Source organism: Ctenopharyngodon idella, chromosome 15, assembly GCF_019924925.1.
Source record: "Ctenopharyngodon idella isolate HZGC_01 chromosome 15, HZGC01, whole genome shotgun sequence".
Taxonomy (NCBI): domain Eukaryota; kingdom Metazoa; phylum Chordata; class Actinopteri; order Cypriniformes; family Xenocyprididae; genus Ctenopharyngodon; species Ctenopharyngodon idella.
This window is the reverse complement of record NC_067234.1, coordinates 37010297-37036737: the sequence shown is the minus strand read 5'-3', so window position 1 is coordinate 37036737 and position 26441 is coordinate 37010297. Positions and strand designations below refer to the sequence as shown.

The 26441-nt window shown below is 37.4% G+C and overlaps 1 protein-coding gene across 4 annotated transcripts; it reads right to left on the bottom strand.

The window, feature by feature from the left end:
- Nucleotides 1-1250: 1250 nt before the first annotated feature.
- LOC127495186 (protein FAM131A-like) lies at nucleotides 1251-25821 on the bottom strand. Of its 4 annotated transcripts, XM_051861853.1 has the most exons (6): nucleotides 25643-25821; nucleotides 15219-15352; nucleotides 10261-10354; nucleotides 8339-8521; nucleotides 4484-4615; nucleotides 1251-2973 (listed from the first exon to the last, which is right to left on the bottom strand). In XM_051861853.1, the coding sequence occupies exons 1-6, from the start codon at nucleotides 25695-25697 to the stop codon at nucleotides 2456-2458; spliced, it is 1116 nt and encodes a 371-aa protein (XP_051717813.1). In that variant the 5' UTR covers nucleotides 25698-25821; the 3' UTR covers nucleotides 1251-2455. The 4 variants fall into 4 exon arrangements, with proteins under 4 accessions (XP_051717813.1, XP_051717817.1, XP_051717815.1 ...); XM_051861857.1 differs by lacking the exon at nucleotides 15219-15352; XM_051861855.1 differs by lacking the exons at nucleotides 15219-15352; nucleotides 25643-25821 and adding an exon at nucleotides 12932-13220.
- Between the last annotated feature and the right edge of the window lie 620 nt (nucleotides 25822-26441).

Genomic DNA, 26441 nt, shown 5'->3' with positions numbered 1-26441 from the left:
TTAAACAGTTGAGTTTAAAATTTTCGAATCCATTCAGCCGATCTCCGGGTCTGGCGGTACCACTTTTAGCATAGCTTAGCATAGTTCATTGAATCTGATTAGACCGTTAGCATCTCGCACAAAAATGACCAAAGAGTTTTGATATTTTTCCTATTTAAAACTTGACTCTTCTGTAGTTACATTGTGTAATATCATTGCGCCTGCTGCAGCCATGGTACGGCAGCAAAGTTCCTTGATTATTACGCCGGAATGACAGTATAGTTCCTAGCCATATCAGCCTGGAAAATCGCAACTTTTCATTTGCCGTCGGTCTTAGTACACGATGTAACTACAGAAGAGTCAAGTTTTAAATAGGAAAAATATCAAAACTCTTTGGTCATTTTTGAGCGAGATGCTAACGGTCTAATCAGATTCAATGAACTATGCTAAGCTATGCTAAAAGCGGTTCCACCAGACCCAGAGATCGGCTGAATGGATTCGAAAACGGTAAAACTCAACTGTTTAACTCTAGGGGAGCTGGAAAATGAGCCTATTTTCAAAAAAAGTGGAGTGTTCCTTTAAGATAAAAACATAATAAAGTCTTACTTTTTTTTACGCTCAGCCAATTTTTAGAGTGTTATCTGATGTCCTACTTGGCAGACAAGCTCTATATTTGAATATGTAAACAAATGAGATTTGAGAGCCGCAGTTCAGTTAATAATGACTTGTTTTCGTTGAATATAATGCACTAAATATTGGAGTTTGATGGCCCCTGGTCACTGTAATGTGATCGTTGCATGGAAAAGGGCAGCATGAACATTCAGCTGAACAGCCTTTTGTGTTCTACAGAAAAAAAATAATGTTTTTTATGACATGAGGGTGAGTAAACGGGAGAAATCTTATACAAACACTCTATACACAAACTAACAACAAAAAACTGCTTAGGGCAACTCAGGGCAGGAATGCAAGAAACATGCGTCTTTGCTGTGTGCGTCTGAGTGTGTGTGTGTGTGTGTGTGTGTGTGTGTGTGTGTGTGAGTGGGCTAATTAGATTGTCAGAATTGTCTGATTGACTATAGCCATAATTTCTTTGTGAATCATGTATCTCCATGGTAACAAGGGAATGTCTGAGAATAAAAGTGGCCCTTATAGAAAAAGAGAGAGTGCTTGACATTTACCGAACGCAAAGAACAAAACGAGGACATACGACGGTAACAAAATTATACAGCACACAAATTCCCTCTCCAGAGACAAATAAAGAAAAAGGGCCATTTGTTTCTTTTTCACATTAGTATTATTTTTTTTTCCTGATGTAGACAATATCACACAGTGATAATTCAGAGACGGAAAGAGAGAGAGAAATAAATAAAGAAAGAAAGAAAGAAAGCAATCAACAAGCATCTTGTGAACAAACCACAGCGTTACTCACTTAGTCCAAATAGGCAATTCACCGCAAAAACCACACAGTACAAAAATAGAGCAACTCTCCGAAAGTCCTTCAAACTGCGCGAAACTCACATCGATTCCACAACACTGGATCAACTCCTAAACATTCATTGTGTTCGTCTTAAGACAATAATGCTTTTAAAAATTAAACCAAACGTGAAAAAGTTCCATTCAAGAATATGAATCAAATTAAATATAATAATATTAAAAGGTTACACTTTATTTTGAGGTGTCCTTGTTTCAGTTTAATTATAAAATTAAGCATTGATTAATAATAACTAACGACATGTACTTACTATAGGGTTAGGGTTTGGTTTAGGGTTAGTTGCATGTAATTATGCATAATTTACTGTTATTACTATAATAAGTACATGTAACACGTGTAACAAGGATACTGTAAAATAAAGTGTTACCTAATAATAATAATAATAATAATAATAATAGAAAAAAAGCATAACTTGATCGTCAGTATTCTTACGCATTCTATGTTTTGAAATACATCTTTCTGTCACGGTATAAACATTCTGCATTCGTGCGTCGCTTCATAAGCGACAGTGACAGATCAGATAGTGAGTTTGACGTAGTCAGCAAGCCATGCCCAAAAGATGCAACCGGGGACCAGGGAACAGGCGTCATGTGATCAAGACCCAGAATGCAATGGGGCCTGATGTCACATAAGGAGCAGGATTATACAACAGCCAAATCCACAAACCGTGCTAAACAACTGGACGTCCAGATCCAAACATTTATGATTTTAAGTTCAGTTCGGCACTTGCAATACATGCAGCGATAATTAGGTCAACGTCAGTCTTATGTTCCTCCTTTTTGTGAAACCTTTTGTTTTTTAGTTCATCAAGATGCTTTTTTTTTTGAGAGCCTGAGAACCAAAATTCAGTCTCGCGTTGAAAGTCGATAACGAAAAAACAGAGTTAAAAGTTCAAACCACGAGAGCAAGTGACGCCCGGAGCAAAATGCAAATTAGTGGGCGGAGTCCAAAATAAACATGCACGTCACGTCAGGCTGAGAGACGTCACTGTTCCTCTCGCTCTTCTTCCTCCGCGTCCACGTCTTCCTCGTCGAGCGAGACGATGCCAGACGAGGCCACGTCCGACACCTTTCTACGTGCGGAATATTCAGGCGGAAGGCAGACTCCGCCTCCACAGTCCTTACAAGGCGTGTCCTCGTCTTCGAATGTCTCGGAATATGTTTCCAAGCAACAGGGGGAGTGGCCTCGTCTGTGCCCCGCCCTGTGTAGGCGGGCCAACAGTAGCTCCTCCCCTCCCTGAAGAGCACTGAGAATCTTGGCGGTGAGGTCGGCGGCGGGCGAGTCCACGTGGCGGCCGAGGTCCCGCAGCAACGGGTGTCTCTCGTCCAAGCTGTACATGCTGGAGCAGAGCGTTTCCGACGGCGACCCCGGTGACCCCACAGGAGGTGAAAGGTCAGCTCCCACCCCGCTCTCGGCCTCACACAGACCTCGACCCCGCAGGTGAGCCTGACACACCTGAGTGTGTAATAGATCCCTCAGGTAATGAGGGTACGAGGACAGATCTGAGGAGACAACAGGTGTGTTAGAATCAAAGCACTACAAAGATTTTAATCAATATTTTTGTTTTAAGAATGTTTGCATATTTGTACATGATAAAACAGCAAGACTTTCAGAGAAAGAATTACGTTTATTTTTCCCTCACCCGACTTGCAAATAGTTTATCATTGTTTTAAAGGGTTAGTTCACCCAAAAATGAAAATTCTGTCATCATTTACTCACCCTCACGTCATTCCAAACCTGTAAGACTTTCATTCATCTTCGAAACACAAATGAAGATATTTTATTGAAATCTGAGAGATTTCTGTTCCTCTGTTGACAGCCTATGCAACTCCCACATTTACACTTCAAAAAGTTCATAAAGAGGCCATAAAACTAATCCATGTGAATCGAGCAGTTTAGTCCAAATTTTCTGAAGAGACTTGCTCACTTTATATGATGAACAGATTTAATTTAGGCTTTTATTCACATATAAACATTAATAAACTCACACATCAGTTGTCGTAAATGGAAGCTCAATCGTGTTTGCAAGAACCAATGAGGTTCATTCTGGTGTTACGCATCACGTTTGAGCTTCAACAAGAACCAATGAGGTTCATTCTCATGTTACGCATCACGTTTGAGCTTCAGCGAGAACCAATGAGGTTCATTCTCATGTTACGCATCACGTTTGAGCTTCACCAAGAACCACTGAGGTTTGTTCTTACGCATCCTTCTGTTTATGTTCGCTGATCAATGTTTATATGTGAATAAAAGCCTAAATGTAATCATTTCATCATATAAAGCAATCGAGTCTCTTCAGAAAATTTGGACTAAATCACTTGATTCATATGGATTAATTTTAAGATTTTGAAGAGACAAAGTGTTAGTTGCGTGGACTGTCAATGGAAGGACAGGAATCTCTCAGATTTCATTAAAATATCTTATGGGTTTGGAACATCATGAGGGTATGTAATTGATGACAGTTTTTTTCATCCCTTTAATTGGCTCTGGAAATGTTTCGTGCCAGGAACATGGTGTAAACTTGCAAACTGTAGCTGTACAAAGAAACAAGCTAGATGTGGTACAACTTTATTCCCTTCAATCTCTCTCTCTCTCTACGGTCTGCCGCAGCAGAACACATTAAACTTGCAGGAGAAATGAATGCTGGGATATCAAATAGCGGCGGAGAGCAAAACTAAAGGGGAGGCGGGGGGGAAGAGATGTTTTCTGAATGAAAGTAGGGCACTAGGACAATAATGTCTGTGCTGCGTTTCTGCGTTTAGTTTGAGGGGGAGAGAAAAAGAAAAAGGCACCATTAGCCTTAATTAAAAAACAAAACTCAAGAATATTAATTAGATGCTATAACAAATCAATAAATCATTACATCCATTAACAATATTGAAATAAATAGCAACTTGGTGCATCAATATAGACGTCAAATCCACTAAGAGGTGTGCAGGTGTTTTTGAACACTGATTTTGATCAGCCGATCAGATTTTAGAGAGTTTTATGAATGTGAATGTGTCTGTGTACCTGTGCTCTGTGTAACGGGATCATTTGCAGGTAGAAAATCTTCATCGTAAGAATCATCGTTAGACTCGTCCCCATCCACTGAAGACCAGGCACGAAGCTTTGCCTCCGCAATGGCAAACTGCTCTGCCACCCCTGATAAAAACACATACAACTAATGAAATTACATACATCATTTATAACTAGATCACACATATCAGTTGCTAGGCACTGCAGTAATTTGAACAAATGTAGCAGGGGGTGTGAATGATGTGTCACTGTGGAGACAGGATGATAGATTCTTCTTATTGGCTGCCACATAGAACCCACATTTGATTGACAGGTCATTCAAAATGAAACACTGCCTAAATTTGAAATTGTTATGACATCATAGTAGTGTCCGCAGTGAGCAAGGAGTGACCTCACCACTGCTGAGCAGCTCATATCACACACAGCTCTGTCCAGACATGCTCATATATGTGTGGTGATTGAGTTATAGAGGCAATTAGCTAATTAAAGCTCTCGCTGTTTCTATGGTTTAATCGCAGGACAAAAACTATATTTGTACCACAGAAGTGTACATCTGCGTACAATGAGAAATTGCTAAATAAGTACAATAAAGTAAAATAACAACAGTGTAAGCAGAGATATATATACGCAATGAATTAAAAAACAAAATAATTACAATTTCAAAAGTTGCCAAAATAAAATAAAGCAAAATAACAATTAAAATCTCAATAGGTACAAAATAGAATAAAATAAAAATAAAAGCAAAATAAAATAAAGCAAAATATCAATTAAAATCTCAATAGGTGCAAAATAAAATAACAGTAAATTAAATTAGATTAAAAAATAAAATAGCAAAAACACAAAAGCAAAATAATAATATAAAAAATACAAAAAATAAAAGCAAAACTAAAATAAAATAAAGTAAAATAACTCAAAAAAAATAAAGCAAAATAACAAATAAAATCTCAATAGGTGCAAAATAGAATAAGATAAAAATAACAATTAAAATAAAATAAAGCAAAATTAAAGTTCAATAAAAGTGAAATAAAGCAAAATAATTAAAATCTCAATAGATGCAAAAATAAAAATAAAGCAAAATAATTACTTTCAATAGGAGCAAAATAAAATAACATTAAATTAAATTAAATTACATTAAAATATATATATATATAATTAAATAATTAATAAATTAAATAAAATAGCAAAAACACAAAAGCAAAATAATAATAATAAAAACTTTTTGGTCAACCAGGTACATCTGAATAACCCAGATGACCAGCATTAAACCAGCACTAACAAGAATGAACCAGTATGGAAATTAGCAATTAATGAATTTCACAAAAAACAAACTTAATTTCTATGCCGCTGCAAAAATAATCAGAGTATTAAAACCCTTCCCCTGTCTGTCATTGGTCAGTCAAACAGATGGCCCCGCCCCTAATGTGATCTTTTGAGTCAGAATTTGACATGTCAGGCTTCAGAAACAAACAGATCAATGTTCTGAATATATTCTCTCTCTCTCTCTCTCTCTCTCTCAACACAAGTTAATTCAGAGATTCATCCTTCCATTCATCTTTCACCCTTTGCTAAGGCTTCGTCAGCAAACACTCACACACAGCAAGTTTTGTTGAGGTTTGGCAGTTTTCCTAGAGTTCAATTTCACCCACTGCATCACTGTGTGTGTGTGTGTGTGTGTGTGTGTGTGTGTGTTTCTGCAGTAAACAGACAAACACACACATTGACAAGGACATATACTGTACACACGAAAAACTCACAGACAAACAAAATGACATGACTATTTAGTCACTTTATGAAAAGGGAAATCCTACGACATTGACTGACAGAGAGAGAGAGAGAGAGAGAGAGAGAGAGAGAGAGCGAGCGGTGAATGAATTCCTCTCAGGTTTGCCCATAATTCGTCATGCCGTTGCTGAGAGAAAACGCTTTGTCACAGCAGAGAGCAACAGAAAGTAACCTTCAGAGAGACGAGCTGAGGAAAGCAGACGGGCTCCTGTCTAACCTCTTCCTCATGCTGGGGAAGTTCAGAGGTGCAGATGGGAATTGTGAGGAAATGAATGAATTGTTAAGGAAGTGTAATTAAGTCTGATTACTTCACTAGCCTGTTAACTGTCACTATTCCTTGGCTCGCTTTATTTATTGCCTTTTTTCCCTTTCACATTTTTAGTAATCATCATAAATTAGGTATTATTTGTTAACTTAAAAACTAAGTACATCTGCTTTACAGTAAACTTCTATAACTCTTTTACTCTTTCATTTTTTTGAAGCTGCTTTCACTTCTGCATTAATCTGAGTGTCCTCTTTAAAAAGAGACCAAAGAGATCATCAAGAGTGATTTCTCCATTAATCAGACTGGGTTGGGCAGTTTTAATGCAACAGAATGATTATTTATTGCCTCATTTGGCTTCTGCAGTGTCCACCTGGTCTGCAACGATGTTTAGGTAAGGTTGGGAGTCATAAGAAATTTTCCCATTACGATTCTGATTCCCACACCTATATTTTCTGCTGGTACCAAGACTCGAAACCGCGTCCTTCGGGTTATAAGTCCGACTCTCTAACCATTAGATCAAAACTGCCCAAAGGTGCTTGCAGGCACTTTCAACGATGGACAGGGGTCATTATAGGCTCTCTGATTGGTCTTCGGCCCTCAAAGATGTCTATTTACAACATGTTTTTGAAGTGTTGATCATTGTAGCCAATCACAGACATATCTGTTGAGCATGTGAACATAATGGCCAATCAGAGGTCTTTACGAATCCGTTTAACAGCGCTCAAAATGCTAGAAGGAAATGTTGGTATCATCACCTTTCTAAAATGTCATTCCCGACTTGGTACTGAAGTCGGTACTTTTCACAACACTAGCTCATTTAAGCGATTAGTCGACTAATCGCATATGTATATTAATTAGCCATATAAATCATAATAATGAGCCTGTAATTGCCTACATATAATACATAGTCTAATCAGCACTCAAGCACACACTTAAAGCTTGCCACAGTGCACCGGCAAAAGTAATGAATATGAACGCGTCGTGAAAAAAACAGTAAGGAGACTGTTTAACATTTCAATAATTAATTGAGAATGTTTTCTGTGTTTTCAGGCTGCAGAGATGATGATGCAGTAGTGGACACGCCTATACATACGTTTCCTACAGATTACATAATCTGAGAATATTTGTTTTCTACTTGAATTGGTTGACAATTGCTTGACATTTCAAGCTTTATATAGATATATTTCTCTTGTTTGTGAGGCAAGTATATGCTGAGTTTTGGTTTATTTTTTTGACGCGCTCAAGTTCACAGAGACAGAGACGGCAGAAAGCTCATTCTGTTTGTTTTCTTTATTTTACAAAGACTCAACGTTTTCTTGTTATTGTGAGTTTACACAAATAAAAGAAACTTTACAGTTTTGAATGATGCATTACTCTTATCTGTAAAAAATGACGGCATATTTTAAGTTGATTACAAAAAATCCAAGCGATCGCACCAGCGCCTCCATGCCATGCACTTTGGATAAAACTTTAGCTTCTGTATCTTATTTCAATACTGTATACCATGATAAAAGCTTTAGCAGTTATCGTAATGTGAAAATTTGATAACACTTTATTTTACAGTGTCATTGTTACATATGTAACATGTAATTATTATAATAATAACTATAAATAATGCACAATTACATGCAACTAACCCTAAAACAAAACAAAGCCTAATCATAACCCTATAGTAACTTAATATTACTCAGTACTTAAATGTATAATTACAGTGTAACAAAGAAACCGAAATGTTTATACTGTGACATGCCTAAAATACTGGAGGTGATTAAATAAGGACCGGTTGTCTAGAGGTCACTGACCGGCAGCGAAGCGCGCCTCCTGCTCGCCCTCGGACAGATGAGAGTATGAGGTGAGGTGGGACTCCAGAGCGCTGGGAGTGTCGGTGGGTTTACACCAGCCCTTCCACTCGATCAGGTGGGCCACGCGCCCCTGCGCCATCGCCGTGGGCTTCGTCACATGATCTTTGACCACCTGCGAGATACCTGCACACAGACGCAGGGGTCAGCGACCCGAATGCTGCATAATACATGAGGACTAATGCAGGCCACTGTCACGGTGTCAGTCAGTGCGACACAAAGGACTCGTCACGTGCCATGAAAAGCACGCGTGTGTGTTTACCGTGAAGATCTCTTGTATCTCTATGTAAGGTGTGTGTGTGAGGGTCAGGTTTTGTGATCTTTGTGGAGACCAAATGACCTATATTATGAGAACAATACAGCACCTCAATGTGTCCCAATGGAGATGCTTCATTATCAAATCTATTGTTATTTTTCCATTGTTGCTGTAACTTTTATTACACCACCATTAATCATCATTAAATTACTGTTAACTATTGACAAGGTTTTAATGAGGTGCAACGCCTACAACAGCAGCTTAATATAAGCTAAACAGGTATTTGACTATTGGTTAACATTAAAGGATTAGTTCACTTCTGAATTAAAATTTCCTGATAATTTCCTCACCCCCATGTCATCCAAGATGTTTATGTATTTCTTTCTTCAGTCGAAAAGAAATGAAGGTTTTTGAGGAAAACATTCCAGGATTTTTCTCCATATAGTGGACTTCACTGGGGTTCAACAGGCTGAAGGTCCAAATGTCAGTTTCAGTGCAGCTTCAAAGAGCTCTACATGATCCCAGACGAGTCAAGTCAAGTCACCTTTATTTATATAGCGCTTTTTACAATGTAGATTGTGTCAAAGCAGCTTTACAGTGATAACTGGTATATAATTTTGGCTGCACAGCAACTCTTAAAGAATGGTGTCAATGCAGGCAGATCAAAGCACTGTTGAATATCAAATGTCAAGTCAAATGTCAAGTGTCCCCAACTAAGCAAGCCAAAGGCGACAGCGGCAAGGAACCCAAGAAACCCAAACTCCCAAACTCCAACAGGTGACAGCATTATTACGGGGAATAAGTGTCTTATCTAGAGAAACCATCTGTCATTTTCTAAAAAAAAAAAAAATTATATACTTTTAAACCACAAATGCTCGTCTTGCACTGCTCTGCGATGTGCCACACGTTACGTAATCATGTTGGAAAGGTCACACGTGACGTAGGCAGAAGTACCGATCCAGTGTCTACAAAGTGAACATGCAAAGACCAAGTAAAATGGCCTTTACAAAAAAAAAAAAGGTAAAACAACGATGTCGGACGATTTTGAAGTTGGATGAGAAAATTAGTTTTTCGCCCTACCGCGGTATTTCCGCCTACATCACATGACCTTTCCAACATGATTACGTAATGCGTGGCACATCGCAGAGCAGTGCAAGATGAGCATTTGTGGTTAAAAAGTATATAATTTTTATTTTTTTTTAGAAAATGGCCGATGGTTTATCTAGATAAGACCCTTATTCCTCGTCTGGGATCATGTAGAGCTCTTTGAAGCTGCACTTCACTACCTTCATTTCTTTTTGACTAAAGAAAGACATGAGCATCTTGGATGACATGGGGGTGAGTAAATTATCAGGAAATTTTAATCCTGAAGTGAACTAATCCTTTAACATTAACCAGAATCCTGTGCGATCTATGTGACTTTAGAAAAAAGAAAGTTGTTTTTAGAGAAAAGCAAATGAATCATATTTCAATGACAGATCATGAAGACATTTTTATCACAAATAATTGTCTACACATATGTTTAAATATGGTTTGGGAGTAGGATCACAGTTATTGTCAAAGAAACCAATGAAAGTAATCAAGAGAGCCGTGATCTGTGTGTTTTTACCGTGAAGTGAAGATCTAGCCAGCGCTGCGATCTCTTGAATGGTGAGAGCTCGTCTTGATTTAGGTAACATGTCGTTGCTGTCCTCAACATTTACCTGAGAGAAGACAACAAAACACTGAGTTAAAGCTTAAAAGAACAGTTTCATTTCAGCAAAACATTTGCATTTCTCATCTTTTTGTCTATAAAGACTTAATATTTATTTTTGCTACGGCAATGCTCAAGTCTCTGTGATCTTCTGATCTGTAGATGTGGCTCGGGTTCTTCCTGCAATGTGCGTCTGTGGGATTTTTTTTTCGCTGGATTTTGCAGCCAAATATTGCAATATTCTGTCTCTAAGTGAGAATCCCTCAAGAGCAAAGCTGCCTTTCTTCACCTACCATGAGACTGTAGAGGTTACGGTGCGTGTGTAAGGTCACATGTGTTTCTGTGTCGAGTCGTTCGTGTCTTTAGTATCCACAGGGACTCGCGGTCGGCACGTGCACCTGGCGTGTTTGAACCCTCCTGAGCAGGTATGAGGTTAAACACATTAGCGAACACGTCATGGCAAAATTAATGGAGCGGGCGGCAAAATAACAACGGATACATATTGAAATAAAAAGCACGCGAGCTCCGTCCCTGAGAGCTCTCGAGATACACGCTTAAAATCCCTACATGAGCTGGAGGTAATAACACTATTACAGTCTGCTGTCGTTCACACACACACACACACACACACACACACACACACACACACACACACACACACACACACACTCCTGCAGACATACAGACCGTCGCCTACTGCCCTACTGAGCGCTAAGCTGAGATTCAGTCCCTGAAGAGCCAAAGCCCAGGAAAACAGCACAAATTCAATGAACTCCATTCAGCAGGAGCTTTTTAAAGGATCTTTTGCCATTTTACAGTCGTCTTGTTTACTAAAACTGCAGCTGGTGACCTGTTACCTCCGTTAAACAGTGACATCAACCACAGCCCAGACACTCACTGGAGAATAGAATAGAATAGAATAGAATAGAATATATGAAGATAGAGTAGAACAGAACAGATGAAGTTACAATACAATGGATGAAGATAGAATAGAACAGATGAAGATAGAATAAATGAAGATAGAATAGATGAACATAGAATAGATGAAGACAGAATAAAATAGAACAGACAAAGATGTAATAGAACAGATGAAATTAGAATAGAATAGATGAAAATAGAATAGAACAGATGAAATTAGAATAGAACAGAATAGATGAAAATAGAATACTATAGATGAAAATAGAATACAATAGATGAAAATAGTATAGAACAGATGAAATTAGAATAGAATAGAATATATGAAAATAGAATACAATAGATGAAAATAGAATAGAATAGATGAAGATAGAATAGAATAGAACAGATGAAGATAGAACAGAATAGAAGATATAATAGAACAGACAGAGTAGAAGATAGAATAGAACAGATGAAGATATAATAGAACTGATGAAATTAGAATAGAATAGAATAGATGAAAATAGAATAGAACAGATGAAGATAGAATAGAATAGAAGATATAATAAAACAGATAAAGATAGAGTAGAAGATAGAATAGAATAGAACAGACGAAGATAGAATAGAACAGATGAAGATAAAATATAACAGAATAGAATAGAAAATAATAAACTAGAATGGAATAGAATAGAACAGAATAGAAGAAATTCAGTGCAGTAGAACAGACAATAAAAATCTAGAACACATGAAGAGAATGAGTACAGCTGAATAGAAAAGAACAGAATATAAAATAGAAATAACTAGAATAGAATAGAATAGAATAGAATAGAACAGAACAGACAAACTTCAATGCAGCAGAACAGAAAATAAGTCTTGACTAAATGGAGGGAATAGGAATAGAATAAAATAGAACAGAACAGAATAGAACAGATGAAGAGAATGAGTACAGCTGAATAGAAAAGAGCAGAATATAAAAAATAGAATAGAATAGAATAGAATAGAATAGATGAACCTCAGTGCAGCAGAACAGAAAATAACAGTCTCGATGGAGGGAATAGGAGAAATACTACAAAATTGAATAGAACAGAATAGAATAAAAGAGGACTTAGTTCTAGACTAGATGGATATGAGTACAGTAGACTAGAATAGAATAAAATGGAACAGAATTGAACAGTATCGAACAGAACAGATAACAGCAGACTAGACTAGAGTAGACTGCAAAACATCAAAACAGAATAGACTATTCTACTCTAATCTAGTGTCGGACTGAATCTTGACTTCTCTATTTGCATGCAAACCAACCCTCTGAGCAGAGAGACGGAGACACACACACACACACACACACACACAGATCCACAGGTTTTCTAACAGCAAACACACAGTAATTAAAGCACAAGCGCTGTGAACGAGCAGGTCGACATCAGGAGTCTCATCCGTCTGTCTGTGAGGCTGGAATGCAATGCAATATCATCAGAGCAACAGACAGTGATCAACGGGGACACCAACCCCACGGGTCCTGCGATTCAGAGACACACGAACACGGCAAACGACCAAAGACCCGATTCAGAACATTCCCAAACATCTGCCTCTCAAACGCACGCGCACACACACACACACACACACACACACACACACACACACACACACACACACACACAGACAGGCAGGAATGATGAATACTGAGCAGTGATACCGGCTCTCCGCTCCCTCCACACAGGAACAAAAGCTTCTCCATGGAGTCCGTCCTCACCGACATGCCACGTCGAGCGCACACCACGTTATTCCACTGGAACTTGGAGGGAAACGAGCATTTCTATAGCAACCAGTCACCATGGAATGATTTCTCCAAGGATACGGCGGAATGGATGCTCGATGACGTCACATGCAGCACATTTGATCAGGGTTACTGTCTCTCTCTCACTCTCTCTCTCATGAACACACATGCAAACAGCACGTTACGCACATGGAACACACACACTCATACACACACACACACACACACACACACACACACCAACTGCATTCCCTGCCATGACACCTGTCTCTCCGTCTCTCCGTCTCTCTCTCTCTCTCTCTCTCTCTCATGAGATCCACAATTAGATCCTCCTGTTTTGCGGCACCACACCACTGTTCAATTTACAGTGCTTATATTTTTATATTACTTATTTTGTATTACTTTATTTATGTTACTATGATTCTCTACTGGTGGGTCATAACTCAAAAATGGGTCATAGGTCTGATTAGAAAAAAATATGTATATTAATAAAAATATTGGATATACTTACCTACTGTATAAAATACACATTTATCTGATATACGATATATTTTATTAGTTAAATTTATACTATACACACACACAAACACACACACACATATATATTTTATTGGACTTTGTCTATTCTATTCTATTCTATTCTATTCCTGTTCTCTCCATCTAGTCAAGACTGTTATTTGTGTTCCAATGCACTGAAGTATTCTATCTTTGTCTATTCTATTCTATCTACGTATATTCTATTGTATTCTATTCTATCTTCATTAATTTCATTTTATCCTATCTTCGTCAATTCTATTCTATCTTTGTCTATTCTATCTTCATCAATTCTATTCTATCTTCACCTATTCTATTCTATCTTCACCTATTCTATTGTATTATCTTCATTAATTTTATTTTATCCTATCTTTGTCAATTCTATTCTATCTTCGTCTATTCTATCTTCATCAATTCTATTCTATCTACATATATTCTATTGTATTATCTTCATCAATTATATTTTATTCTATCTTCGTCAATTCTATTCCATCTTTGTGTAGTCTATCTTCATCAATTCTATTCTATTTTTATCTATTCTATTCTATCTTCATCTATTCTATCTTCGTCAATTCTATTCTCTCTTCATCTATTCTATCTTTGTATATTCTATTGTATTCTATTCGACCTTCGTCTATTCTATCGTCATCTATCCTATCTTCATTTATTCTATTCCATTCTCTCTTCATCTATTCTATTCTATCTTATTCTATTCTATTCTATTCTATTCTATTCTATCTTCATCTATTCTATTCTACACATAAAATTTATAGACACATAATATATAATTTATATATACTTATTTAATATTTAAATTTACACTATATAAAATAACCATTTTCCTAACTAAAACTGCGATATTATATATTAATATTTTAAATAAATTATTTTTTTATACTTTTAATTAGAGAAATATAGTATTATATAGTCTAAATATAGGATTATATATAAATATAGTATTATATATAAATTTAAATATAAAATAAGTATGAAATTTATACATATTGATATAAACAGAAAAAGCAGTGTTTTTACATGCTGAAACCCTGAAGACGTCCTGTGGATTTATTCACTGTAGCGGGACTGTTTAAAGGCAAAACACATTAGTGCAGCGACGCTGTGAATTCGGTTTTAAAAAACCACATTAAAAATTAATTGCTAATTACTCAGAATGACTCGTGAATGATTAGACAACTAACTAGTGAACATTTAATGAAAGTCAGAGCGAGGAACCGAGTTCAGCGCAATTGGCCCCGGTTAATTAGGTCATTATCAATCCGAGAAAAGCTGAGAAAACAATTTTCTGCTCCGAACGCTGAATCGCTCAGAAACTCGTTTTGAGTCTTAATCAGCTCAGATCTGACAGCAGCATTTCGCTTCCTCGCGCTGCTCTCATGACGCGCGCGCAGCCACAAGTGAGGGCGTTTGGAAGACGTTATGTGAATGTAGGGTGCAGCGCGACCGCTAACCATATAATGATGACAGAAATAGCTCGTGAACGGCAGGCCTTGGAGCGAGATGGCAGAAGCAGAATCTGTGGCCCACTTTTCACTTTCTAACCCGCCGACGCTCGACGGTGGGCGAATAACAGAGGAAGGAAAAGGGCGAGTGCCGTTTCCGGACGCTGTGAAATATAAATGGATATGGAACAGATTGAGAGGAACTTTGGCACCTTGAGGTAACGGTCCGAGTACCCAAATGTCGTGCCCAGGCCGCGCGCCAAACTGGTCCGTGTGTTGCCCAGCAGTACGAGGTCGGAGTAGGAACTCCTCGGGCTCCAGTCCACACGCAACCTGTCGCCCGCCACTGTGGGGAAGCAGGAGAGGATGCTGAGCCACTCACTACTGACCCAACGACCCAACACACACTGCCATGGCAACCAAACCATCAATATCTGACTGCTACTGGGGTCTTATATACATAGTATTATAATATTATAAAAGCAATTATATTATATTAATATTATACAAATAAAAATATTATAATTTAAAGAATATATTATAATTGTAATTATTTACATATCATAATATTATAGTTATATATAAAACTATAGATAGCTACCTAAAAATGATTGATACTGGGATATTATATAAATAAATAATAACATTTAATATGATTGATATTATTATTGTGCTATTTAATATTATTTACATGAATTAATATTATATATATATATATATATATATATATATATATATATATATAAAATAATGCTGTCAAGCGATTAATCGCATCCAAAATAAAAGTTTGTGTTTACATAATGCGTGTGCACTGTGTACAATTATTATGTATATATAAATGCACATACATACATGTATATATTTAACAAAAATATATAATATTTATATATATAATATAAATCATATATTATATATATATACACACACACACACACACACACACACACAATATTTTTTAAATATATACATGTATGTGTGTGTATTTATATATACATCCACATATATAGCTACTTAAAATACCTGATAGATATTAAGATATTATATAAATAAATAATATTATCATATTGATTATTTTATATTAATTAAAATATAATAATAACAACAACAATAAAAAAGAACAGTAACAATAATAATAACAACAATAACAGTAACATTTTTTGTATTTACATATAATAAATTATACATTTAAATATAGATAGATATAATAAAATAAATATAAATTAATTAATTAATGAGCATTTTTATCAGGCTTCTATGTTTAGGTTCAGTAATATCACTTTAATGACAATAAAAAGGCTGTTACTTATTTTCAAAAATGTCACTGATAAGAGAAAAATTAAAAACATAAAAATGCTCATTTAAAAGAAAAATGTCAGACATGATAGATAGATAGATAGATAGATAGATAGATAGATAGATAGATAGACTATTTCTCCTGTTTAAATCATGGTCATCTGGCCTCCCTAATTCTACATATCAACTGTTTCAGTAGAGCCCATCCTGATCACTTCATTTGATTGGTTACCATGGCAGAGCAGCAGATGTGTTTCTCTAATGCACTCATGCATGAACATGCAGTCAAGATGCATTTACAACCTATATGGCCAAACACAAACTTTTGCTTTAGTATTTGCTACTGATGCACACAAACATGCACCTTCTTCATCTGGAAAACTCTAAACTGACTGGCTGGATTTGCGTGATGCAACAAGAGTCTTACAGGAATAAATTTTGTGAAGTTAGTGACGTTGAAAAAAGACTATTTAAAAAGATCCATTCATACATGACACTGATTTTGTATCATTTAATTCCACGCACCAGCTCGAGCATCTCTGTCCCTGATCGACTGACTCACACGTCACAGACACGCGGACCCGAACGGATCAACACCGCAGGCCGCCTCACATCAAATGTCAAACGCTACACTCCCTTAGGTGAGGCTTAATGGAGCAAGATGACATCATTTCCTGTGTGCATGTGTGGGAATATTTACACGGCCCAAATCATTAACACTTACACCAGCCAGAGCGCATGTTGACTACAGAAGAAACATGTCGATGGGAAACAACTATAGTGTTCAACAAACCATTCTGGATCATTTTGTTTGTATTTTCTTTTCGTTCTAAATGTTAAAGTATAGCAGAATCCACACCACAACTATAACGATAACAAGGAATGATATTGTCATTATAGTTTTCATTCTAGGTGTCTGAACAGGCTATATTTCATCACAAAATCATCCCCAAAAAAGAAAAGAAATTACATTTTACATAAAGAAAATGCCTATATGTAGGACCACTAAGCACTGTAACAATATTTAAAATCTATATTTATCATTTATCAATATAATATCATGAAAATTAACCATTGCCCTCACCAATTCACATTATTTTAATGCAAACAACAACAAAAAAAACAATTCTCATGACAGTAATGCCAAAAAAAAAAAAAAAAGGTATAAAATGTGTGTAAAAATTATGCGGACTATAAAAACACTATATATATCAGCCTGGACAATAATTAAAATGACAAAATTTACAAGTAAAATATCCGAACACATTATAATAATGATAATTTAGACATTAAATATCCTTAATTGTCATGAAAAAATGTCACAATGCAAACAAATGTAATTCCTTATTGCAACATATAATTTCTCAGTTCTTTCTTTTGATTTCAGGGTGAAATATGAACCAGACATATGCACTCCAGAGGATCCTTTGATACTAGACATTACACACATTTGACCGATAGAGATAAATGGGAAAGGTCAGAGGTTAAAGCCCTGAGGTTTTGCTCGCTCTCCTGCGTTGCTGATCTGTGTCCCGTTAACACCCCGGGCTCGAATCAGGTTGGGTTTCACCTGGTCTCAAACCTCTTCCCTAATGAGTTTCAATAAAACCCAATACATGCAGACAATAACAGTGACGGATGTCAACGACCGCGGCGGTCCATCAGTCAGTCTGGACTCCAGCAGTGGTGTTAGTTTCTCTCAATAACACCATTTAACTTAATGGGCGAACCTCACGATTATGCCAAGAACACATCCAGGTCATACACTCACCGGCCACTTTATTAGGTACACCTTGTTAGTATCGGGTCAGACCCCCTTTTGCCTTCAGAACTGCTTTAATTCTTCATGGCACAGATTCAACAAGGTGCTGAAGATTTTGGTCCATATTGTCATGATATCATCACACAGATTTATCCATGATGTGAATCTCCCGTTCTAGCACATCCCAAAGCTGCTCTACTGGATTGAGATCTGGTGACTGTGGAGACCGTTTGAGTTTATTGAACTCATTGTCATGGTCAAGAAACCAGTTTGAGATGATTTGAGCTTGTGCGTTATCCTGCTGGAAGTATCCATCAGAAGATGGTAAACTGTGGTCATAAAGGGATGGACATGGTCAGCAACAATACTCCGGTTGGCTGAGGCGTTTAAACAATCCTCAATTGGTACGAAGAGGCCCAAAGTGTGGCAAGAAAAATCTCCCTCACACCATTACACCAGCAGCAGCCTGAACCGCTGATACAAGGCAGGATTGATCCATGCTTTCATGATGTTTACACCAAATTCTGACTCTAACATCTGAATATAGCAGCAGAAATTGAGACTCATCAGACCAGACAAGGTTTTTCCAATCTTCTATTGTTCAGTTTTGGTGTGAATTATAGCCTGTTCTCAGCTGACAGGAGTGTCACCAGTGTGTCTTCTGCTGCTGTAGATCATCTGCTTCAAGGTTGGACGAGTGGTTATTTGAGTTACTGTTGCCTTTCTATCAGCTCGAACAATAGACTGTGAAGAAAAATGGACAACACGTCTCCACTTCCTTCCGCTGTAAACAAACAAATCCAAAATATCCCAGAAACGGTCCTTGGCGGTTGCGTAGTTCGGAGCCCAAGTCTGTGCAGTAGTGATCCTGAGGTGGAGCTCAAACTTCCGACTCGAAACTTCCCGTTTTATAGCAACTAAATCCAAACTTACTGGAAAAACGAACACTTGAACCATACTTCAGAGTAATAAGAACTACCTAAAAATTAACACAAACCATCTTCAGAAAAAAAAATAATTTGAAGTGTAATTGAATTTTTTAGTTTGGCTCGTGTCCCATTCGATTACATGGAGAGGGCGTGGTTTATGACCTATACTGCAGCCAGCCACCAGGGGGCAATCAAAATGTTTTGGCTTCACTTTTCAGGACATATGCGGCACACTTGGCTCGAACCAGTCTGATAACATCTGGCATCAACAAGATATTTTCATCTACAGAATGCCGCTTACTGGATCTTTTTTTTCAGACCATTCTCTGTAAACCCTAGAGATAGTTGTATGTGAAAATCCCAGTAGATCAGCAGTTTCTGAAAAACTCAGATCAGCAACAACGTTCAGTCACTTAAATCAACTTTCTTCCCCATTCTGATGCTCAGTTTGAACTTCAGCAGATCGTCTTGACCATGTCAACATGGCTAAATGCATTGAGTTGCTGCCATGTGATTGGCTGATTAGATATTTGCGTTAATGGGCAGTTGAACAGATGTACCTAATAAAATGGCCGGCGAGTGTGTATATGGTTGTATTATTGGGAGATACAAGGGAATATCGGGAGTAATGGGCAACTTGGATCACATGTGCCTTGATAACCAATCACATTACAGCCTTGACGTCATTGAATTTCGTTTAGAGTTGTGCGACAGTCAGTCACTGTTTGCGGATACCATAGAAATGAATGAGAAGTGCCGTAAACTGAATTATACCTGCCATGCAATTATCCGTGACTTCTCTTATAAAACTGCATTTTTTCCCCAGTGTAAACTATAAAAATAGATCAATCCAAAACTAGTGTTTAAGAGCAAACATGTTGAAGATTAGCCAATAGGCTGTCGATTCATTATAAGCCGTTTTCCCTCAAAAGCAATTTATGGGATCAAGTAGTGAAGCCTCTCCTCCATTGACATCCATTCAAAAAAACGGACTCTGGTCTCTTCATATGACATTTCGTTATGCAAATTATATATAATTTTCTATTTTGTTTTGATCCTGAAGTGAAACTTAACCTAGAGATATTTTCATGAGATTCACCCTGTTACTCTCTCTGGATAAACTAATGGCAGATTGATTGCCAGACCTGTTGCTGAAAACAGAGAGGCCAATATTATCTACAAAAACACCAGCAGGACTCCAACTTTAGCGTCTCTGCATGAAATCGATAGGGTGCCTCGCTGACTCACCGACACGATTTTACAGACGCTTAGTTCTAGCGGAGTGACCCACAAACAAATCAAACAGAAGCACCACCTGATGAGAGCCAGACTGAGAGCTGAAAAATAAAGCTGCAGCCTTCTTGTGTACAGTATTCAGAGCACTTCGGTGCTAAACATTCTCCAAATCCCTGGTCCTCGAACACACGATCCTCTCTAGCAAACCGTATCAAATCCATCTGGTCGCCGCCCCACACCAGGCCGCGGACAGACTCCAGGCCACCGGCGGGCCGAGCCATCTGGGGCGAAAGATGACCTCACTCAGTCTCGATATATACATTTCACAGTGAAGCGCTTTTATGAGCGTACTCTCCTTCCTTGTCCTGATAACCGTACCGAAACGAGTCTTCCGTCCTTGTCCTCTCCGGAATGACAGCAGAACTTAAAATGCGTGGCCGATCTCAGGTCAAAGCTGATGTAATCTCACTCCGCTGCTACTTTTGCCACTTTTTTGGAAGGCGAAGCAAGCCTCTTTGAAAGTCATTATTCTTGCAATTCATTTTTGAGACAAAACTGCTTTATATCTGAATCTAAGTGACTTTATAATTGAGCAGAATTTGAATTTGTCTCATATTTGATGAAGTTTACATCAAACTTGACAAAACCAACATACTAAAAGCTGCTTTTTCTTCTGAGACTAGATTTAGTCAGTATCTCCTCCAAGAGCTTCAGAGCGGTCTGACTTGGGTTGCTATAGCTTTTCTAACTGATCAGACTTACGGGTGGATGATCAAATGGATGATCAAAACTATGAAAAATCCAATAAACTTTCATTGAGGGGGTCAAAACTTTTATACAATAACTCTAATAGAGTATTTAAGTTTCATTCACCAAGCATCTATTACTAGCAAAGCCTAGCAACTAGCTTAGGACATGCTAGCAATGTGTTAAACATGCTAGCAACATAGTTGCTGCATCCGAAATCGAATACTTCTCTACTATATAGTATTAAAAAAAAACAGTAGGCGAAAAGTACCCAGATGACGTATTACTTCCGGCGAGATTCTAAAGTGCGCATACGATGGACACTTTACTATCCCATGAGGCCATGGGTGAGGATTTGTGAATGAAGTTGAAGGGATGTAACTGACGCTGGAAGGTCATGTGACAGTAACAACATAGCGGATGTAGTCTGTCCGAATTCATTCATACTACATGCATTCGTACTATATAGAACATACTTTTTCAACGGTCGTGAAGTAAATTTAAATTCAAATGTAGTACCTGCGCAACAATACGCGAATTTGGACGCAGCTAGTATTTCATGGTAGCAATGTTAAAACTTGCTAACATACTAATTCATGCTAACAATATGCTAGAACATGCTAGCAGTATGCTAAATCATGGTAACAATATATTAAAACATGCTAGCAAAATGCTAAATCATGCTAGCAATGTGTTAAAATATGCTAACAACATGCTAATTCATGTTATCAATATGCTAAAACATGCTAGCAACATGCTAAATCATGCTAGCAATGTGCTAATTCATGTTAGCAACGTGTTAAACGTGTTAGTAACATGTTAATTCATGCTAATAACAGGTTAAAACATGCTAGTAACATGCTATTTCATGCTACCAATGTGTTAAAACTTGTTTATAACATGCTAATTCATGCTAACAATAGTTGCGTCCCAAATGACGCACTTATATACTATGTACTTATGCACTATGTACTCATCCATGTATAAGTGAATTGTATAAGGTTATTTTGTCATTTAACAACAGAGTCAGATACCCCCTCTCCTTCTGCAACGCAATTAAAGCTGCGACAGTTGAGTGCATGAAGTGTCCAACATTCCACACTTCGTTTTTTCCATTAATTTAGTGCATCATCCGGGTATTTAAAGTGCACTTTTCTTTTTGGAATTTTCTGTGTAAACGCACAACTCACACTATTTGTACTTAAAAACGTCATAGAATAGTGCATAAGTACGCGAATTGGGACGCACCTATTGTACTAAGACATGCTAGCAACATGCTGCATCATGCTAACAATGTACTAATTCATGCTAGCAATGTTAAAACATGCTAGTAACATGTTAATTCATGTTAGTAACATGCTGAAACATGCTAGCAATATGCTAAATCATGCTAACAATGCGTTAATTCATGCTAACAACTTAAATCATGCTAGCAATGTGCTAAAACATGCTAGCAACATGCTAATTCATTCTAGCGAACTTGACTAAATGTCATCAAATTTCATAGAGCATTTAAATGCAATAACATTTCAAACATTTTGGAATAAAATGAGAATCCTATTCTTATAAGAGTGAAGGGAAAAATAACTGTGGAAAGCCCTTATATGGACATGTTTGGGCGTGTTTATGCAAATTACTAACCTTGTGCACACGGTCACTTGTGTAAAATACATTAACCTTAGAAGGAGGTTAAGAACAAATTCAAGTGTGTTTGCTCGTGTTGTGAATTAGTTCTCCTGTGTGTAAAATATGAATAATTCACACAATTCTTAATATCTTTATTTGTGTCTTCGAAGATGAACTAAAGTCTTACGGGTTTGAAACGACATGACATGACAAAAAAATTTATTTTTGGCTGAACTAACCCTTTTGAGAAGAACCATTTTTTCTTAGTGTGAAGAACATTTTAATCATCTAAAGAACCTTTTTCCATTATAAAGAACCTTTTGTGGAATGGATGGAACCTCAAATGCCAATAAAGAACCTTTACTGTAAGTGCAGTATAATTCTTCACAGGTAAAGGAACATGATCAGTTATCTCTCCTGTCACAGCGAGGATGCCGAACCTTAACCAGCACGTTTATCAGCAATTAACGGGACAACTCTCACGCTACAGAGGTAATGGCGCATGCAGGTTTTGAATGGCCCCAGTATCCTGATATGTCATTAATAATTACAACACAAGATTAAAAAACGATTTGCGTGGTGAAAATAAATCTGAGGTCATTTGTTCGGGACTCCCAGAGTGGAAAGGCGTTGGATTTAGTTTTTTCCGTACTCATTTCTTGTAGGGAATGTGGGGAAAGACCTGGACATTAATCATGATTGACAGAATTAAACGAATAAGCACTAGTTGCATGTATTCATATTCAAATATAGATTTATATTCTGTCAATTTTTTTTTCAGTAACGTCATGCAAAAAATGTCACTGAATTTTATATAGTGCTTAATTGCAATGACATTTCAAACATTTTTTGATATATAAAAAAATAGACACTGAAATTCTGAAATGGTTTATTCACACTCATAGCTCCAAAAGTTTAATAATTAATCTTTTAAGATGGATTTTTTATGTTTGAAAACTGCCTTAATCTGGGTCAAAAGGGGTTAAAATCTATAGCTACATATAGCCTAATCATTTGAAAAGTAAGAAAAATATATAAATGGATTGTAAAAAGTTTCCAATGCACTTTTAATGTGACCTTCATAAATTAAATAAAAACCTGAAGCCTGTTATTTTGAATACAAATCATCCTCCAGGACATAAAAGTGCTGTAGTTGAAGGATGAAATGGCTGTAATTGTCGTCGACACGCTGTAAACAAAGACAGGGACAAGGGCAAAACGCTGCTGGTTTACTGCGTACTGTACATGCAGCATGACTGCCTCACTCCTGCCGCACGTACAATGAAGCACAAGCTTCTCTAATGTAACCTGATCCGAGAATCCACCATGTGATGAACGAGCACTGATGCAGGTTTAATGCAGATGCATGCAGAAGCGTGCAAACCCTCCGTAACCTGGCCTGATCATCCAAACACTGCGATCGGCTCGTACACGCTGCATCCATGCACTCGCAAGCACTCTAGGGCAGAAAAAAGCCTGCAGTTTGTGCACATCTCTCTCGCTCTCCATCAGAAGTGTGTGTGGGCTGCAGTCGAGCTCAGGTTTCAGAAACGCGCTCTGATGTGTTCCGTTCACGCCTGCTTTTCATGCTCAGAGGAAAACGGAGGGTGCGATTCTCACCTACTGGCGTTCTGGAGGCGACGCAGCCCATGCTCCAGGTTATTACGTGGCAAAATGTAAAGCATGAACTGATTTAAATGCTAAGAAGCGCTCGCGTAGCCTTCCCTCCATCTCTCTCTCCTGCCGTTCTCACGAACATCCTGTCTGCACTAGTTTCTCAACTCAAGTCCTGCGCTGCTGGAGGATGAAGGAAAACCGGTCAGTCGCTGTTCTCCCAAACACACACGGACTAAACCTGGATTTCTGCCAAATGCAAAGACTAAACTGTTCTTAAAAACAAAGGTTCTAAAAGGGTTTTTTGATGCAATGCTATTTTTGGTTCCCCAAAGAACCTTTCAGTGATCAGTTCTTAAAAGAACCATTTTGAATAACATTCTTTTTTTCCAGAACCTTTTGTGGAATTTAAAGGTTCCATGGATGTTAAAGATTCTAAATAGAACCATCAATGGCCATAAAGATACTTTATTTTTAAGTGCTACATTTCTTTAAACACAAACACTAAAAACTTGTTCACCACAAATATACAGACTTAACAAGCTGTTCTCCGAACAAAAACAGACTGAACTGTTGTTCTCCCACACACACATGAATGAAACCAGCTTTTCTCACAAATGCAAAGACTAAACTATTGTTGGCCAAAGATACTAAACTACCTTTCTTCCAATCCAGACACACACAAAACCAGCATTTCTCCCAAATGCAAAGACTAAACAGTTGTTTGACACATATATAAAGACTGAACTGCAGTTTTTCAAACACAGACAGACTAAATTAATGTTTGCAACACATAAACTACCCTCCTCTCAGATACATAGAAACAAAACTTATGATCTTCAAACATACAGACTACCATTTCTCTCAAATCCAAACACCTTCTCCACACACATATGAACTCTGTTCTTCATGCACAAACACACTAAAAACTGCTGTTCGCCACACATATACATAATAATATGCCTGAAATCTCCCAAACACATACAGACTAAGCTGTTGTCCAGAACAAAACTGTTGTTCTTTCAGACACATACAAACTAAACCAGCTTTTCTCACAAATGCAAACTGTTGTTCTTCAAACCCAGACAGACTAAACTGATGACTGAAACACATGTACAGATAAACTACCTTTCTCCCAAAAAAACACAGAAACAAACTGCAGTTCTTCAAACACAGACATACTTGTTCTCCTTAAAACAGACTAAGCTGTCATTACCAACACATATATTCTTCAAACATGTACAGACTAAATTGCCCTTGACAGAGACTAAACAGCTGTTTTGCTTATTGATACCACCTCTTTCAAAGAATCTGATATATATATATATATATATATATATATATATAAAACGTGCGTGCGTGCGTGTGTGTGTGTGTGTGTGTGTGTGTGTGCATATGGTTTGCTGTAGTGTTGTATAGTGAATCTCACCTCTATATAACGCGGGGCGGATGGACAGCGTTTCTCTCCTCGAGCTCTCACGCATTTGCGTCTCCTGCGGCTCGGTTCCGTTCACACCCCCGTGAAGTCCAAACACACACCGGTAAGAGCCCTCCGTGAGCGAACAGCTCCGTTCTCCTGAGCGCGAGCTGGAGGCATTAAAGGATGAAAAGCACATGCGGAAACAAGCTTTATAAACGAGCGACCGGGTGCGCAACGAGCTCTGATTGGACAGATCCAGTTCTGACCCCGCCCACAACGCTTTAGATGGACCGTGTGGCTGTACGAGAGCGAAACAAGCGTGTGTGTGTGTGTGTGTGTGTGTGCGTGTGTTCAAAAATTTCTTCATAACTGAGCTAAATGTAACTAAATGTAAAAACATAAAATAATAATTAAAAAAAAAAAAACTTTTTTTAGCTGAAAATGTCTCCAGAAATTAAATCTGTCAAACCAAAACCTCCTTCACAGTACAAAATAAATACATAAATCATGATGAGTAAATAATACGTTCAATAGTGTTTATGAAATGAATCTGACAAACCAAAACCTCCTTCAAGTGACAAAATAAAATAATACATAGGCTAATAGCCTACATTAAATATTTAATTATTTAATAAATAAAATAACTAAAAATTAAATAGGCTAAACAATGTTTATTTTCCACAGAGACTTTAACTAGTTTTGTCATTTATTTATTTATTTTTTATCATAATTACCTTATCAAATGCACAAAAAGCTGAAAAAAGTCTCTATTTAGGTATTTATACTTTATAAATCTGTTGTGAGAGTC